The following is a 19,552-nucleotide window of genomic DNA, read 5'->3' as shown; positions in this document are numbered from 1 at the left end:
CCTAGAAGCTGTCTTTTCTACCTCCTTTAACGTCTTCCTAGGATTGAGTCCCACTTTGTAGACTAGTCATCAGCCAGTAGAGAGAGCCCAGACTCTCCAGAGGCCCGGTCAATGTTGAGGAGAAAAAGATGCCAGCCCCTATCTCTCCAGGGTCCTGGCCTGAGAGACAGCAATTGTCAAGCAATGTGTCTGTGGGCACTGTCCCTGCAGGACTAATTCCTGGATTATGTGATAGAAAAATAAGGTTCAGAGGTTAAAACACAACTTGCCCAAGGCCACACATCCAATGAACAGTGAAACTGGAATCTTCACCCATTTCACCTGACTTTGAAGTTTTTTTCTTAATATAGCACACTGCCTCTTTAACTTGGCAGAAGCATGGAAGTTGGGGGGGGGGCTTCATAAACACAAACCTGGGGTACCCTGGAGCCAATGTCACAAAGCGAGATGGGGACCTGCCTGCTGAAAAAGTGTGGCTCCAAATGAGCATGCAAACCCAGACTTGCTCCTCTCAGTTCTACTGGTTCCATTAACAGCTTTTCCTAATATTATATTATCAACCTATTTACTAGAATGTCCAATAACTCACAGATTTACCCTACTAGGATCTGTTTGAGACAGGGTCTAAACTGACCTTGCTATGTAGCTAAGGATGACCTTGAATTTCTAATCCTCCTACCTCTCTCTCCCTAGGGACATTACAGGCATAGGGCACCTGTTTGTGTACTGTTGAGGATTGAACTTCAGGCTTCACAGATGCTGGGTTAGCCTCTGCCCACTGAACTGAGCTATTTCCCTAGCCCAAGCTACTTCCTAATGTCTTGTTTACTATTTCCTGTACACTCCAGCCACATGCTGCTCTTGGAGCAGGCCACTGTGTCTGTAGAGGTAATGAGCATTTTTCTCTAGGTGCCTGCACCATAGTCCCTCCTCACCCCTGTAACCTGACCCTCCTCCTCCTTGAAAGGCTTCCAATGGAAGCAAATGACTCCATATCGTGCAAAGGTCAGCTCCTCGCCTGGTTCTGAGGTTCCTGAGAAAGCACACGCTGGACACAGCACAGGTGCACACTCAGGAAGGCCTGCCAGTAAATCGGCTCCAGGGCTGGGGAGAGAGGATGAGAGCATGCAACAGAAGCAGATGGTGAAACAAGGCATCCGGCACTGAAGGCGCAGGGTCCCTGTCCCCAGATGTCCTACAGTTACTTCCAAGACCAAGGCATCTTTCCTTGATGCCTCATGAGAAAAAAAGATTATTGCAAAGGAAACTCGACTTATTTCATCCTAGTGACCTCACAAGCCTTTATCTAAACACTAAAGTGACTAAGCCCTTCCTAAATGTCACCAAACACTGGGTGGCAGGATGTCCTGGGGTTGGGCCAGGTCACAGCATCACACAGCTGCATAGGGAAAGGTCCAGGCTTCAGACTCAGGAGGGCACATGCTTCTCATGGGCTCCCACCATCTGCTCCCAAGGTGGCCACCAAATGGGCCATCTGAAGTTTACATGAACGCACCTCTGCGAGAGAGACGAGTGTCTGCATCTGTGTCCACGAAAAGCTTCATCTGGAACAGGTCTCGGACCTCCTGGGAGTAGAAAGCCAGGATCCCTTCAAAGAGCACCACATCCGCGGGGTAGACAGTGACCGTCTCCTCCTTCCTGCAGAGCACAGAGCATAGATGGACTAAACTGCTAGGGAGCTGGGGTGACAGCAAGTGTCAGAGCATCTGCTGGGTTCTCTCCCTCTACAAGACCTAAACAATAGAGGAGCTTGGCTCCTAGGACCAGAGGCTACCACCACAGAGAAGGTGGCGTTAAGAAGGCTAGGACTAGCTCTTCTGAACTTTCTCCATAAAGCAGAGTAGGCACCATCATTCTTTAAATAAAATAAATGGGTTGAATACAGACATTGTCTCTAATATCTGTCTAGTTTCCAATCTCCTGTGTATTCCACCCACCTGCTGCTCTCCGAGCAGGCCACTGTTTGTCTGTATGGGTAACCATCATTTAGCTGCCTGTATGTGTGGACAGAATATACACAAGACAGTAAACAGGGTGTTTTGTCTCTACAAAAGCAGGTGTGACTTCTAGTTTCTCTGAAGGCATCTCCAGGAATGCTGTCGTGCCTGGCACTTCTGCAACTCAGTATTGTGAACTTAAGAATCAGATAGATATTCGGTCCTTGCTATACAATTCCACCCACTCCTCCATGCCTGGGGCAGCTTAAGAGGAAACAAAGGAAAGAGGTAGGGAGGGATAAAGAGAGGTTTTGGAGCACGATGAGATCATGAGAAAGCATTGGACAGAAGTTCAAAGTTCGAAGTCTCTGTCCACCTCTTCCTTATTGACAGATACCTCATTCACTCAGGGCTGGTCAGCCCAAGGCAGAACCTAATTTTTCAAAAGCCAGGTGGGTGACATATTGCAAAATGATCATGGGGTGGGTCCCTCACAGACAGGCCTGCTTGGGACCTCTCTGCCCCCTGAATCCCTGCAGTGCAATTCTTCGCCTTTGGTAAAGTATCTGCCCAACACCTCCTTACAGGCCCCTACTGCCTCTCATTGTGTTAACTCTCTAGAGTTTGTGATTGCCTAACTAGCGAGTGAGCTAACATTCGCAAAACTATTTTAAGCTCCTTAAGCAACAAAAGCTCTCTGCAAACACTGGGAGGTCAGCAGAACAGCCCATGGAAGAGGGTACTGTCCCTCCGGAAGTACCCTCCAAGTGAGTTTCTATCCAAGTCTCAAGTAAGCACTACTAGCTCCTCCATGCAAGCTGGCTAAACTCCTGACTCACACTACTCCTGTAAGCCTTCCTCCCTCCTTCACACTATCCCACAGGCCCATTTCTTCCTCCAGCTGGTCTGAGTCCTTCCCTGAACCTGGAGAGAAAGCCGTGCATTGGAGGGTCTCATCACTGGACAAAACCACCTCCCTCCAAGGCAGACAACTCTGTTTGCTCAGATCTTCCTGTGTGGACCCAGGTTGCACTGCTGACAAAGACTCAGAAGATGATGAGGAAAACCCACAATGTACAAAGACAGTAGAGAGGGACACACACAGATGCTTCGTTCCTTCCCTGTTCTGCCTTTGGTCCTCCCCATGACATCTTTTTAAGGAGCAGAGATTCTGGGATGTACATCACAACAAACACGCGTGCCACCTGTCCTGGCTGGTTTTGTATGTCAACTTGACACAAACTAGAGTCAGAGAGAAAGGAGCCTCCTCAGTTGAGGAAATGCCTCCATGAGATCGAGCTGTAAGGAATTTTCTTAATTAATGATCAACGCAGGAGGGCCCAGTCTATGGTGCATGGTATCACCCCAGGGCTGGTGGTCCTGGTTCTAAGAGAAAGCCAAAGAATGCAAGTCAGCAAGCAGCATCCCTCCCTGCCTCCTTCAGTAAGAAACAGCAATGTGGAAGTACAAGCCAAATAAACCCTTTCATCCCTGACTTGCTTTTTGGTCATGGTGTTGAGTTGCAGCAATAGAAACCCTAACCGAGACACCATTCATCCCTTACACCAATCCAGGGTGTTCCTGGAAACATCCTCATGAAAAATGGGGAAGGCACCAGGCCAGCCTGGCCGGTTAGGAGGAAGGAAGCTGAGTGCACACTCGGGATGCTCTAGGCTGCAAAAGCTAACAATCTCTGGTCCAGCCCAGCTTACTTACCGAGAGTGGGAGACAAAGTCATACACAGGTATCTGGACTGTTTTTCCTTCGGTGATTTCTTTGAGTGTTTTGAAGATGAGTTCGTTGTCAAAGGCATCTGAAGGAAATCAAACCATTTATTAAAAAAAAAAAAAAAAAAAACAGCTCTTGGTTTTAAACTAACCTGTTGTAAAATCACAACAAACTTCACACCCAAATCACACTGCCCCTCCAAAGCCAATGTCCAGCTGTGGTGGAATACAAACACTACAAACACTCCCTGGATCTTAAAACAGGGTGTGTGAGTAAGTTCTGGCAAACTAATCTGGTGTTTGTTTTCTACTGACATTCTATACCTGGTGTTGACACACAACCCCCATCTCTCCTCAAAGGTCAGCTGGTGCCCTGGGGTTGGCACATGCTAAGCATGGGTCCCATGCCAAAAAGAGCTGACTGCCAGCTATGAAAAACCTAAACCATCTGAAGGAGTGACCTGTTGATCTGGGATATCAGCAAAACTCACTTACGGGGCCACCTTAAGACAGCCCCACTTCCCTCCTTGATAGCCACCAAGCAGAACACGTGGGCCAAATGCACACACGTGGGGTAGTGATGGTGCATGGGTGGTGGTATTACAGGCTGCCACACATCGGAAGGCAAAAGGACCAGCTGTGTGTGCTTCTGGGGTTGTCCCATCTCTGAACAAGCTTGCATGGTTCACCTTCATTGCATACAACTTCAATCAGTTCTCTGCAAAGTGTTCTAAAACCCATTCTCTCGTGTAAGCCCATGGTAGCTATGCAAGGTGGTCATCAGGCCCTACATTGTAGACAGAACAGACTGGGAGACGCTGAGTCCTTCCTCATGAACACAACCAATACCCACTCTGCCTTTAACACACACACACACACACACACACCTCTCAACTCCCAACTCACCAGGGTGATCAAAGTTGAACTGGCCCTTTAGGGCCTTGGCCTTCTGTTCTGAAGTGAGGACTCGATAGAAGCTATCCTGACTCAGGATGACCACCTGCTTCTGGTGGTAATCCACCTCATTCTGCCCCAGGAGCTGCACGATCTTGGCACAAACGGAAGACTGTAAGGAGAGAAGACATCGGGGAATAAGAGAAGGTGTGTGGGAATGTACCGGGACAAAGGAGGACACTCTAGGCCTCCCTGTAAGGGAGCTGAGGGAGGAAGCCTGACCATCTGTGGTACACCCGTGAGGACCCGTGTGGTGGAAGGAAAGAATGGACTTCCACAAGTTGTCCTCTGGCCTCCACATACATGTACACACATGCACTAAAAAGATTTTTAATAACAAAATAAAAGCTGACGCTGGTGCTTTAATCCCAGCACTCAAGAAGCAGAGGGCAGATGGATCTCCATGAGTTTGAGGCCAGCCTGGTCTGCAGAAACCCTGTCTCGAAAAACCAAAAATTAAAAAGCTCCCAGAAGTGCTGGGCGGTGGTGGTGCACACCTTTAATCCCAGCACTCTCTGAATTTGAAGGTAGCCTGGTCTACAGAGTTACAGGACAGCCATGGCCACAGAGAAACCCTGTCTGGGGGGGGGGGGCGCTCCAAAAGCAATAACTCAACATTCTTGTGGGGTTGACTTAACTATTACAAGAGATGAAAAACTAGCATGTATAGATAGTTACTGGGCTCAGTTTGTTCTTGAACCTATTTTATGAACTTTGCCATCTGATTTTAACAACAACAAAACACACATACCAAAACATAAAGTCACAATTCTCATAAAGTTGCTTGATTAATCTGATCACAAGATAAATGTGATCAGATAAATCACCCTAATCTGACATATCAGACTGTTCTGCAAAGCACCATGTGGCATGTTCGTCACACAACCCAGTAGTAAGAGTACCTGAAGGAGGAACAATAGTTTGATGCAGTTATTTTTCTTTCCTGATGCAGTTATCTTTCAAATATGTTTTTCCTTTTGTGGCACTTGTACACAGGTAAGGGTTTAAAACAACTCTGGAGTTTGAGGGTAGAGATTTGCTCCCTGAGATGCTCTCCCACCCACAAAGAGAAGCTATCAAACAGAGGAAGGTGAGGTTTGCAGCTCTCTAATCCAAAACTGGAAACTACAACAAAACGTAAGCACACACTCAACATCTGGAGGCTTGGAATGTCCTTTTCCTAACCAGCATCTGACCCCTACATCTGAGGTGGTGAGAACAGGCTGCACCTGTGTACAGTCTTTCCTGGTACCCAGAACTCTTTCATGAAGCCTGTGTGTTTATATTACCTATATGGTTTTAGAAAATTTTTAGTCTATTAAGTATTTTTGATGCATGCCACCACTGACAAAAAACAATTTGCCCACAGGCCACTGTGGTGGAGGGCATTTTCCAATAGATGCTTTCTCTTCCAAATGACTCTAGCTTGTGTCAAGTTGACATAAAACTGGCCAGCGCATCTTTAAAAAAAAAAAAAAAAGTTAAGATTGAGGCTGAAGTATAAAATAGTGACAGAAAGCTTGCCTAGCATATTGGGATCTTTGCCCAATCCTGAGCACTGAACACATAAATAAATAGGTTAAGTATGAATGGTAGATCCTATAATATCTACATGAAATTAACAATAATCACTAGCACTTGAGAGGCTGGCAGGATAATCAAGACTAGCATGGCTATAAAGTAAGACCCTACTTCAAAGGAATCAAAATAATAACTATTATTTTGGTGACAAACTGGGTTCCACCCTTTTAACATGACTTTTTTCTGGTTATTATAATCTTACATTAATAGAAACCACCAGTCTGAAGGTGACAGGATTCTGAGCCCAGGCACCCAAAGCCAGGGCCCATCTCTAACAGACACCCTGTAAGAGCTCACAGGGATCTAACTAACACAGCCAAGGGAGCATGGGCACAGCCTAGCTTTGCGCATCTCCGTCCTTTTTTGTTTGGTTGCTTTTGTTTTTCAACAGGGCTTCTCTGTGTAGCCCTGGCTGTCCTGGAACTCCCTCTGTAGACCAGAGTGGCCTTGAAGGAGATCTGCCTGCCTCTGCATCCAGAGTGCTGGGATTAAAGGGGTGTGCCACACGTGCTGTATATCTCCACTCTTATCACAGGGTCACCAGAACAATTATCCTCTTGCCACCTCCCACACTGAATGTGGGATAAGAGTGGCCTAGAGAGGTGGCTCAGCAGTTAAGAGTACCTGCTGCTCTTAAGCCAGGCAGTGGTCTGGGGCCAACCTGGTTTGCAGAATGAGCCAGGGCTGCAAAAAAAGAAAAAACCTGTTTTTTGTTTGTTTGTTTGTTTGATTGATTAAGGGGGTACTTTGCTGCTCTTGCAGAGGACCCAGGTTCAATCCTAGAACCCACTTGGTGATTCAAATAATCATCTGTAACTCTCGTTCTAGGTATCTGACACCTTCTGACCTCCCTGGGCATCAGACATACACTTAGTAAATCATTCATACACAAGGGTAAAATAAATAAATCTTAAATCATTTTGAATCTTTTATTTTTAAAAAGTAGGGCAGGCCTATAACTGTGAGCTACTGGCTAAATACAACTAAATACATGACTTGTTCAGTGTTCGGCTGACCTTAAGCTTATTTTACACACACACACACACACACACACACACACACACACACACACACACACACACAATCTTCGTCACTCCAGAACTCAAGTGGGTTTGCGATCGGCTCCAATATTCTCCACACAAGTTTCTTCCAATCCCAGCACACAGCGGCAGGGGCAGGAGACACACAACACTGACTGGGCAGACAGTGTCCAGCCCTACTGCATCCTTCACTCACTGTTTGTGTCTGTGAAAAGGATGTACACAAGAGTTCTAGAAATGTTATGTGCAGGAAAGAAAGTCCAGCTGTTGGGAGCCAGTAACTATAGGCTGAGTGCACCAGATGTGCTCAACAATGGACTTTCTCTGATATGCTCATACTGCCCTGTGGGAAGCTCCAAAGTGTCAGTCAGTCACCAGGACCCTCCAACTGGCAGCTCCTAAAAGGGCAGCTGCTGAGCCTGCTGCAGTTTCTGGCCTAAAGAAAGGCTTTTTCTCTAAAACCTTCCTCACACAAGAGATGGTTCACACAGCCCAGACACCATCTGGCTATTCTATTTCTAGTGGTGTGTCTTCTGTGAGCTAATTCTTAGGATGCTCCTGGCCAGTTCCAATATTGCTGAGGGAGCAGAGCACCAAAGACTGTTCTGCCTCTTGCCATTCATCCCCCAACCCCCAGGGATGCACAGGCTCAGGTCAAGAACAGGGCTGGAGATCTCTGGTGGCCCCACCCCTTGGGGGGGGAGGACACAAGGCTGGGGGTGTCCCTTGAGGAATGAAGTGGCAATTCTCACCAGCAGCCTCACAGAGACATCCTGGCTAAGGGCCACTCTGCCCAGCATGCCACAATCCCATTGAGTTGCCTGTCATTCTGGGGAGGCTGCTTCAGAATCAAGAGGGAACAAACCCTCAAAACCAGTCAGCGAGGCTTAAAGGAGCCAATCAGCAGGCGTGCAGATTCATCACTTCCTTCCCCTCAGTTAACACTTGCCCTAAACTCAGGTGACCCCATCAGCTGGTGGTGGGAACAGGCCGGGCATGAACAGCCATCTGGCCCCTTTGCTCTGGCACCGTGTAAGTCATACCAACTACTCTTCAGTCTTCCCATTACTACCATTACTAAGTTCTATGGTGTCCACCCCAACACCCCAAGAAGAAAACACATGGCCCCCAGACATTACATCACTCTTTTGGGGGCCAGGGGTGTTCCCCACACAACCCAGAGGCTCTAATTTACAGGCTCAAGAATACCAAAAGACCCATAATTTGCCCTGGTCACAACTGAGAACAGAGTAAAAATCTATTGACTCCAAGAGGAGCAAACCAACCCTGTGGCAACAGTAGAGAGTTGTCGTCGCTCAAATGCTTCCTTGGAGTGGCTGAAAGCTATCTAGTCTTGGAGTGGGTGGTCCAAAATCATGCACTGCTAAGCAGGCAAACTACAAAGCACACCAGCTGTAAAGGCACACAGACAATCTCAAAGAGAAACTCACTAAGCAGCTACTAAGGCATAATGGTCTCCAATACCCCCAAGACGCCACAGAGCATTCTAACAACCCAAGAGTTCCAAGGACCAGGTGTGGCTTGGCTTTTAAATCCCCAGGGACTGACAGGGCTTTGCCACAACAGAAGTCCTTCCTCTCTTTAAAGCTAACATCTCCAAGGCGTACACTGCTCCTTTTTAGTGTCAGCCCTGATTTAGATTCCATCCTAACAGATACAAAACACTTAAACACTTGATAAAGATGGCTGGCTGTGTGTTCTGAATCTGAATGGCTGGCATTACAGACAGTGATATTCCCTGCCCTTCCTTGCAGTCTGCCATCATGCCAAATTCTGGTCACTTAAATATGCAGGTCTTAATCGAAAAGGTTCCTGGAATCTGCTTAAATCATTAAGTATGCCCTCTTTTTGTTCCTCCTTCCTGTTGGATAGTTAAGACTTGACAGCTGGGGCTTAAGCAGCCACCCTGCAGCAACTAAAGATGGACAGTAGCTAAATAAAATAAGCCTGAGAGTAAAATAATCGTAAATCAGATAAAAGAGTAACGGTACATGCTATGTTCAGAATATGTCCTCCCAAGTCATGCTGAAACATTCTTGTGAATATGACAATGTCAGAAGGTGAGGACTTCGGGCAATATTCTACTTTCATTTTCTATTAATGTGATAAAATTACAGACGGACAGACAAACACTCCAACAGAACGTACTGAGCACCAGGAACCACGCTGAGGATTTCACAGTCACTCCTCCTTGATACCCCAATGGGATCAGTTCCAGAAACTCCCCTAGACACCCAACCCCTATGTAAGATGGCATAGTATCTGCATATAGCCTCCTGTGGACTTTATAAATTATCTCTAGATTGCTTATAATACCTAATGCAATGTAGAAGTTACACAAGCAGCTGTCATGCTGAGGTCTGGATGTGACAGCTCTCTCTCTCCCTCCCTCCATCCATCCATCTATCCACCCATCCAAGTTTGGTTGAAATATAGACACAGAATGTGCTGGCTAGTTTTATGTCAACTTGACACAAGCTAACATCATCTGAGAAGTGGGAACCTCAAAATTAAGAAAATGCCTCCATAAAAATCAGACTGTAGACAAGCCTATATGTCATCTTCCTAACTAGTGGCTGATGGGGGAGGGCCCAGTTCATTGAGGTTGGTTCCATCCCTGGGCTGGTGGTCCTGGTTCTATAAGAAAGCAGGCTGAGCAAGTCATGAGAAGCAAGTCAGTAGCAGCAGCCTCTATGGTCTCTGCATCAGCTCCTGCCTCCAGGAGCTGCCCTGCTTCAGTTCCTGTCCTGACTTCTTCAATGATGAACAGCGATATAGAAGTGTAAGCCAATGATAAGTTAGTCACAAAAGCATGGAGTGTATCATCACAGCAATAGAAACCTGTGGCTAGAGCCACCTTAACCCTTAAACCAACCTATGATGTGGGTGTCATTATCCTCTCCTACCCAACAGGGAACAAATCATAGAGAGGATGATTAAGTGATCGGGTCATGAGCAGGCATGGAAAATCGGCTGGGCCCGTCTGCAAGCTCAGGCAGGCTGCCTGTAGTGAGGACAGATGCTCATATTCACTGCACTCACTCCCAGGACCTGCCACGCGTCATAGCAGACGGCAAGCTCTCTCTTCCTGGAGCCCAAGACACTTCAAATGTGGTGTAATGCCAATGTGCCTAAACCGAACACAGGAGGAAAGCATCATAGGCACAGCTCTATTCTCCCTGCAGGCTCTAGGGTGCTTACTGGGCCTCCTGGGAAGTTCTTTGTTCTGATACATACTTCACTATGAAGGGGAAGGTAAGCCACCTTGGTCTATAATTAGTTCTTCTGGTTAAAAGGCTGTCTGAGTACATGGTTAAGGAGGCACACATTGCCACTCTAGGAAGCAGGTGAGCCCCTGTAGTGTTCTAGAGGGAAAGGAGTGGTGTGGCAAAGCTCATCAGGTATAAAGTGCTACACTTGTGCTGGCATCATGCCATAAACTGAAGGAGGACCAGACTTAGAACAGCAGTGTTCCTACTCTCTTACCAAGCAGCAAGCTAACAACCATGAGTTAAGTGTGTAAGAGGAATGAGGGAAAATACAGGCTGGTGCAAATACTATGACTCTATGACTGTTGCCACAGGAGACAGATGGCAAACACAGAGAGGGAAAATACAAAAGGCAAACTGGTTAACAATAAAAGCTGTGGGGTCTGGGACTCAGCGGGTTAAGAGCACTGACTGCTCTTCCAGAGGTCCTGAGTTCAATTCCCTGCAACCACACGGTGGCTCACAACCATCTATAGTGAGATATGATGCCCTCTTTCATAAGATAAATAAATCTTTAAAGGGCTGCGGGGTTCTACATTATCAATATAAGCAGAAAGGTAGGAGTGGGAAAGCGCTGTTCACATAAAACCAAGGTCTAGGGTCATTCAGTCTGGTTACCAGCTGTGCAAAGGCAAAATCTCAGGCAGTGCTGTGTGTGGGATTCAGGTGGCCATGTTACCCTCAAAAACAGCCATTGTGTATAAAGAAATGAATTATTTTAGGCTAGAGCTGAACATGGAATCTGTGGCCATGCACACAAACTGAAGGGACCTGGGTTTGCTGCTAGCTTTGCTGAATCCTCTGGATAAGGTCCCTTCTGAGAGCTCACAGCGGAGGGGACGACCACACTGGAGGCTCAATGATTTCTGACTGGAGGACAAAAGTGGAGCTGGTCCACTTCCTTCACCTCTTGCCTGGGGGTTAAGAGACAAACCAGGGTAGTGAAACTCAAAACACAAGGCCCCTTGCCCCAGGAGGATACAAACCCCACCCACTTCTATACACCTGAGAAATGAGAGACCACTGACTGCAACAATGAAGAGCGGGCAGGGGCAAGAGAGGGAATGGGGCAACTATGACCAAAGTACATAATATACACCTGTGAAAACCCACCACAAAAAGCCCACCATTTTGTACAACCAGTATACACTTATGAAAGAAGGAAGATGCCTGGATAAGGCAGAACAGTGGCAGGATGAGGGAAGGACCACATGGACCAACAATTCATGTAGACACAACGTGACAATGCTCAGCTGAAGGAAACATTTTCACTCTGCTCTTCTACTCACACCTATGCAAGCACTGGAACCCAGAGACCCACCAAAGTAAGTAACACTTACTTTCAATGTCCTTGCTCCTCCTCACCCAGCATCGGTGTTTAATGCCCAAGTGCAGGGTGGCGGGGAGGAAACAGCATGTGCCAAGCACCTCCGTACCTTCCTCTCTCTCCCTCCCTCCCTCCCTCCCTTCCTTCCTTTTGGCAAGTCTTCTTTCACTATCCTTGAGAACTAACTCATTATTCATTCTTCATAACTCCTGAGAAGTATTCAAATCCTTTACTGGCAGTCAGTTCTCTAGGATGCTTCCTTGCCAGTTTCATTGACTTCGTTATTCATCACCACCTCCAGGATCCCCAAACTCCTCTGGAATCTCACACTATATATAAAAACTAACTCATGTCTTAGGAAAGACAAACTACAGAGATAGTATAAATATCGGAAATAGGAGTTAGTCCCTGTTTACCCATCTCTTCCTCATGCCTATCAAGGGAGGCAAGTCCCGCTGCTACTGAAATAGTGGGTGGGCATGTCCAAATCCACAAAATGCACAGCACCGAGAGTAAGCCCTAATGTGAACAATGGGCTTTAGTGATTACATTGTACCACTGTAGGCTCACAAAGCACTGAATGGACCACTCTAATGGGTGGTTATAAAGGAAATTCCTTTACTTAAGGCTCAATTGTTCAATGAATCTAAAATTGTTTTTAAAAGTCTACTTTAGCAAAAGAAACTAGTCATGTAATTACTATACGTTCCTGCAATTGTACTCCAGAGAAATGAAGAGAAATGAAAACATGACCACAAAGAAGTATGGACATAAATGTTCACAGAAGCTTTACTAATAGAATAGAAAACTCTTAGGAAAGAGAACAGAATCTGTGGCTTAGGTGGAAATCTAACACACAGGTTGGACTGTTCCAATCACTGGCTCAGAGAACATCCCTAGGAAGGTAAACTCCCATTAAGCCAAGCAAAGGAGATAGGCAGAATAATTAATCCTTGAAGGAGACAGTATACTCACAGGGTAACAGAGTGTAAGGGGCAGGCAAAAGTTCACTGGCCAGCCAGTCTCTTGGGTTCAATGAGAGACCCTGTGTTGAAAATCAGGGATGGAGCAGAATCAAAGAAAGTCACATCAACCTTGGGTCTCCCCACACATGTGCACACATATGCAACACCATACATACACAAAAGTACACATAGTTAGAAAAGTAAAAATGAAGAAAGTTTTATTAGCATTAAAAAAATATTTCCTCACCCATAGATTTTCTTCTAATTTCCTAATCTTTTCTCCATTTCATGCCCTTTTTATTACTCGGTGGTTCCTTCATCCTGTTTGCCTCCCCAAATAGCAAACAGGTCACAGGAGAACCACAAGAGGGCACCGATCCAGCAGCTCCTGACCCTGTAAACAGGCCAGACACCCCCTACCCCCACCCCACCCACCCCCCTACCCCACCCCACCCCCGGCCAGTGGTGAGGAGCTTCCTGGGAACACTCAAGAGTGCCAGACAGACCTGCAGCTGTGTGCCCCATGGAAACTGTCAGGACAGAAACCCAGGCTCTGCTTTCAGTCTGCTGGCTCACAGCTGCACACACAAAAAAGGCCTAAGCTAAAAGAGCAGGAACCCACAGCAGATCTGAAAGACAGAGACAAAGGTCTTCTGTGCAGTTCTTGTCTTCTTTAAATACATGAAGTATTTCCCACTTCTGTTCTGTTGAGTAAGATCTTGTTTCTCCCAACCACAGGAAATAGCTAGTGCACACACACAAATATGCGTGTAAATGTATACAGACACACACACAACTCCTCACACTCACCCAACACCACTTGCCTTAGTAAGATCAATGAGGAGTTTCTGCCCTCCCCAAGCCTTTGGTGAAATAATGCCACATATAACTGGGGATGGAAAATTAAGAAAGATAGTGTGTGTTTCTAATCTATCCTGGACAACCTCTTACTTCCCTCAAGATCTACTTCCTGTATCTCGTCGGCAATGGTTCGTGTAGAGTTCCCTCAGCAAAACTCCCGGTGTGTGTGTGTGTGTGTGTGTGTGTGTGTGTGTGTGTGTGTGTGTGTGTGTGTACGTACTAGCACGCTATCGGGCCACAGTAGGGTGAGAAACTTAAATAAAGCTCTCCCTCCTGCATCATTTACACAAAAACCCACTTGGCAGCAGACACTGCGTGCAGCTCAGTAGCACCTGAACAGCAGCTATCATCTTTCCCATAAGCAAATTAGCCTTTACCAACGGTACTGAGAAGACCTTACCAGTCCTCCTCAGACCCAGCTGAAACCTTGCTTACATTATACCACAAACAAAGCCAAGCCCAGAAAAGCTAAACTAAACTTGGAAAACAAAGGAGGAGAAAACATCCTAACACAAAGTTTGGAATGGTCTGGGACATGATACCCAAAGCAAAGAACCAAAAATCAGGAAAGTTGGACTTCATGGAAACTGGGAAACTTTTGTGCATCAGAGTACTATCCACAGAGTAAAAAGGAATTGTGGGGGTGGGAGAAAGTGCCTGCACTCACATATTGGTTGGGGAATGGTGTCCTAAATACATAAAGAACTTCTACTACAACAACCAAAAATGGGCAAAGTCACGGCCCAAAGATCCGTAAACAGACAAAAAAACACAAAGGAAGGTGCTCAACACTGATAACCCACTGTAAATGCAAATCAAACCCACAAGGAAATAGCCTTTCACACACATTAGAATACTTTCAAGGGGAAAAAAAGTGTTAGAAAGACATGGGGAATCTGAAAGTTTTGTGTATATGACTGGTATAAAATGGTGCAGCCACTGTGGACAACGCTATGTATGGTAATGCCTAAAAACATTATTCATAAAATCACCATGTGACATTGTAATTCCACGTCAGGATGTGCCCCCCAAGAAACTGAAGGCATAGGTTGAAATGCATAGGCATGCACTCATGTTCACAGCAGCACTGCTCACAATAGTCGAGATTTAAATGCAATAACCAAGCCCATCTGACTGACAGATAAAGGGGTAAACAAAAACAAAATGTGGGCTATACATACAATGGAATGAAGCCTTCAATAATAACTTGTGCTAAGCAAAATCAGGCAATCAAAAACACAGATACTAGAGGCTGAAGAGATAGCTCAGAGATAGCCTGCTCTTCCAATGGTTCTGAGTTCAATTCCCAACAACCACAAGGTGGCTCACAACCATCTGTAATGAGACCTGGTGCCCTCCTCTGGCCTGCAGGCAAATATGCAGACGGAACACTGTATACATAATAAATAAATCTTAAAAGAAAATACTAACTATCTCTTCTCTCTATCTCTAATCCTCACATCTCTTCTCTATTATTAGGATTTTTTTCTCCCTAAGACAGGGTTTCTCTGTGTAGCCCTGATTGCCCTGGAACTCAGAGATCGGCCTGACTCTGCTTTCCAAATGCTGGGATTAAAGGTGTGTACCACTATCACCCACCCAACATTTCCGTCCTTTTCCCCAGCATCACCCAAGATTCCTGGAAGCCTCCTGAGGTGGAAGAGCACCAGGAGCTGGGAAGATAAATACCAGGATTGACAAAATCAATGGCTGAAAACAAGAGGAACACAGCCCTGGAAACTGGCCAGGCAGCAGCAACAGATAAGACACTGTACAACATTTGTAGTGCACGAGGAGGACCACATTCTAGGAAATTCTCTGTGGGATCTGATCATGAAGAAACCAGAAGTAGAATTTTGTGGTTACACTAAGACCCATCCTTCAGAGATCAAATTTAATTTGCTCATTCAGATGCAGGGTATTCTTCCAACTGGTGAGCTATTTCAGACAGGCCTGGCAGAGGTCATGAGTGTCTGCCAGCCATGTGCTTGACAAGTTTGAAACTGGCACAAAGGACCAGAAAGATCGAAAGGCAAGCAGAAATGAACCCTTAAAAGTCCCTTAATAGGATCCAAGCAGGTCCGCCCTCATGATGGTTCAGAAGCCAGAATTTGAGTTAGCAATTACAGCATGGTTTGTCCTGCAGGAAAAGGTGTGGGTCTAGCTATGGACCCTTTACAGCTACGGATCCACCCCAGCCAGCTGCTGGAACCCTGCAAGAGCATACGCCTAATAAATCTCCTTTTTTGTTTAAGAGAATGACAGATACTGTAAGTCTACAGTAGCCAAACTCATTGAAACACAGTAGAATGATGATTGTCAAGACCTGGGGAAGAGGGGAACTAGGAAGTAGTAGCAGGTGCAGAGCTTAAGTTGGAGAAGACAGACATTCTAGAGATGGCTGTGACGGCGGCAAAACTTAATCCCCAGAATGTGTGTATTTTACCACAACTTACACACACACACACACACACACACACACACACACACACACACACACACACACACACAGCCTTCTTCTCCCTCTGACTCTTACCTATCTAGATAAATCACAGGCAGGAACCCTATCTGGTTAGCCTTTGTAACAATGCCAGGGAGAGTCAAGGCCCTGAACTACAGTTGGTTGGGAAGGTCTCATCCTGTGACCTTTTCCTGATTTTAGAACTGGTTTATTTATTAACAAATGTTTCATTTTAAGAAAAAGAACCAATCAGTGTACGACCAACTCCCATCCTGAAGTGGGACTCTTAAGGTGTTGGCTTCTTGGTACAAGCTACAATCCCACATAGGCTCCAATGTACCAGTGAGTTCTCTTTTCCAGGAAGACATAAAAGACTGCTCCATCAGAGAACCTTTGCTCTCTGCCTCCTTTCCTCCCTCCCCCCCCCTCACTCGGGCTTACAATTCATTTCTCCTTCATTCTTCAGCTTCCTGCCAGACACATATAAAGACCTGTCTGTCCACACAGTGCAGTTTGGAATGGAGTCATGTGAGAAACAGGGTTTAAGAAAGCAACTCTAGCTATCCTTTTACATGTGGGTGTGGGGGTGGGGGTGGAAGGGGAGATAGAGATTGCATAGCACTGAAAACAGATGTGTGCCCATCTTGGGGAAAAAAGCGGGAAGATACGATTCTGGGAATGGCTATTCCCCCAGCTTCGTGCCCTTGTGATCACCATGCTTGCCCACAGTACAGCAACCCCAGCAATAGTGCACCTGGGAAACTTCCTCGGCTGCGTGTTATCAGCAGCTAGCACCAAAAAGTCTGCCCAATAGCTAGGCTAGAGTATACACTGTTTATCTTTTTAGCCAATAAATTCCATTTCTAAATATTTGTTCTAAGGAAATAAAAACAAACAAAAATTTGCTGGGCTGGAGAGATGGCTCGGAGGTTAAGAACACTAGCTGGTCTTCCAGAGGTCCAATTCCCAGCAACCACATGATGGCTCACAACCATCTGTAATGAGATCTGGTGCCCTCTTCTGGCCTGCAGGGATACAGAGAGATAGAACACTATACATAATAAATAAATCTAAAAAAAGAAAAGAAATAGGAAAAAAAAACCTCAATTTTGTCTAAAAGCAAAAGTAAGTTCTATTAGAAAAAAAAAAAGGCAAAGGAAGTTCCATTGACATGAGCACATATTATCTATAAACATGAATTCGTGGGGGACTGGAGGGGATGTCCATTGGTTAACAGGCTCGCCGTTGGTGATCACCAGCACCTGTAACCTCAGAGCTGGGCACAGCATCTGGTTCCAATGACAGCTCCACTTACCCCACAGAAGCCCTTGGATTGAAAAGAATGTCTCCTTCTTCCTGCAATACTCCACAGTTTCCAACTTAGACACACTGCCACCAGAAAGTACACTCACTGTATGGAACAGCGAACACATTTTTCCCCTAAACAGTGGGACACGGAACATGCCAGGCCTAATTGTTCTGGCTGCTGTTGTGGGTAGAACCCAGGGCACTGCACACTCTAGACAAGCACTCCACACTGCTCACACCCCAGCCCTAGCATCTCCTCAAATGCCAATGTAACCCACACAGCTGATAGAACACTGAGGCCCGCCCAAGGCAGCAGAGAAGACACTGATGAACGCTAACTGATGCTGCTTGAAGATACAACAACCTGTGTTCCTCGGTTTTTTATTTTTATTTTTCTGTATATACTCACAGCAAAGGGCCAGCACAACTTGTTTCCCAACACACAACATACATAGTCTGCCACCCTCTACAGCCTCCTCTACTCCCAACCCCTCCCCTGCCCTGTTCAATGTACCCTGAGAGATGAGCCCTCAAGTACTAAAATAATAATGATCTGTAGAGGCCAGAGCTCTACAAGGACATAACAGTTATTCAGCAACTTCCCTTGCACCGGCAGGCCCACATTTCCTATGCTCCCCTCCAGGATGGAGGCAGCCGAGGGCCAGGGAAGTAAAAATGACCTCTACTGAACCAAGTGCCTGATGGACTTCTCTAAATGTGAAAACTGCATCCCTTGTTCTCTATTTCCACATACAAATCTAATAGGCTTCTTTTTCCAGATTTTAAAGGCTGCAAAAGAAAAGTCACAACACTTCTCGATATCTTCCTGTCCATGACAAAAATGGTGAGGGTGTAAGTGTCCTTACAATAACAATAACAAAGACTAGCTAACTGAAACTAGAACCAACAGTTGGAGAGTCTAGTCCCTGCCATCTGACAGGCATCAGAAATAGCCACCTGCCTGTGCAGTTAAGGACATCACAGATGCTGGACTCGGGCGCTGCTACATCCCATTCTCTAACTGTACTTATGAAAACAAGATGCTAGGAAGACTTCCCTTCTGAAAGACCAAGTCTTCCTGAGCGTTGGCCCTCAAGACTACCTGGGCCTGGGGAGATAGCTCTGGTGGTGAAGTGCTTGTTTGTTGTACAAGTATAAAGACCTGAGTTCAAGTCCCAGAACCCTCCTCCTCAAAGGCCAAGCATGATGGCTTGATAAACCCATTGCTGGAGAGGCAGAGACAGGAAGCATCCCTGGGGTTCAGAGGCCAGCTAGCATCGCCAGATTAGGCCAACTAAGATCCTGCCTCAAAAAGCAAGGTGGACAGTGTCTTAAGACACCCAAGTTTGCCCTCTGGCCTTCGAACAGTCACATGTGAGTGCATATGCACACGCACACGCACACGCACACGCACACGCACACGCACACGCACACGCACACGCACACGCACACGCACACGCACACGCACACGCACACGCACACGCACACACCCTGAAAGTCCTAGTGACCTCCAGGTTCCAAACTGGTGTGTGTGTTGGGGTGGGGGGAGGTGTTACAGCAAGAGGCCTCCAGTGCTCCCTGCCCCTGACTGTGGTCACCAAGACTGCTTTGGCCAATGCTCACCCCAATGCGTGTTCTCTGCATACAGCAATACCCTACCCAGATGACTGGGAAAGGGCAAGGCTGCTTTGTCATGCTGCATGAAGACACCTTTAGGGCCAGAAGTAAGATTAGCACCCCAGAGTTTTACCACCTGAGACTAATCCAAAGAAAGAGAAAAGGACTGTGTAGCTGGGCAGACATCTGAAATCCCATCACCTGGGAGGCCTGGTTGGACTACAAAGCCAGGCCAGACCCCAACTCAAAAGAACAAACAAGTAAGAAAAGACGTGAACAGAGACTGGTGCAAGCTAGACCAGGAGATTAGTGTTTTTCAGTCAAACATTTGGCAAGAGTCTCCAATGTAGGACTTGCTTTTTAATAAGCTGTTTGTTCGTGGGAATCATAAAAGAAAAAAAATGTCAAAGGCCTCCATCAGCGGCCCTTTGAATTCAAGGAGTGTCCAATAATTATCATCTGC

The 19,552-nt window shown here is 46.3% G+C and overlaps 1 protein-coding gene and 1 pseudogene across 1 annotated transcript in view; one reads left to right on the top strand and one right to left on the bottom strand.

Annotated features, from left to right (window-relative positions):
- The window catches only part of Uck2 (uridine-cytidine kinase 2), a 62,364-nt gene that overhangs the window by 9,727 nt on the left and 33,085 nt on the right, over nt 1-19,552 (bottom strand). The window contains exons 2-4 of the mRNA XM_027417104.2: nt 4,592-4,751; nt 3,675-3,771; nt 1,517-1,659 (exon numbers count right to left, since the gene is read on the bottom strand). Coding sequence (XP_027272905.1) covers nt 1,517-1,659; nt 3,675-3,771; nt 4,592-4,751 — 400 coding nt within the window. The remainder of the gene's footprint in view (nt 1-1,516; nt 1,660-3,674; nt 3,772-4,591; nt 4,752-19,552) is intronic.
- On the top strand, nt 13,829-15,768 carry LOC100761281 (annotated as a pseudogene).

Source organism: Cricetulus griseus, chromosome 5 (assembly GCF_003668045.3).
Source record: "Cricetulus griseus strain 17A/GY chromosome 5, alternate assembly CriGri-PICRH-1.0, whole genome shotgun sequence".
Taxonomy (NCBI): Eukaryota; Metazoa; Chordata; class Mammalia; order Rodentia; family Cricetidae; genus Cricetulus; species Cricetulus griseus.
The sequence above is the reverse complement of the archived record's forward strand: the minus strand, read 5'-3'. Positions and strand labels throughout refer to the sequence as shown.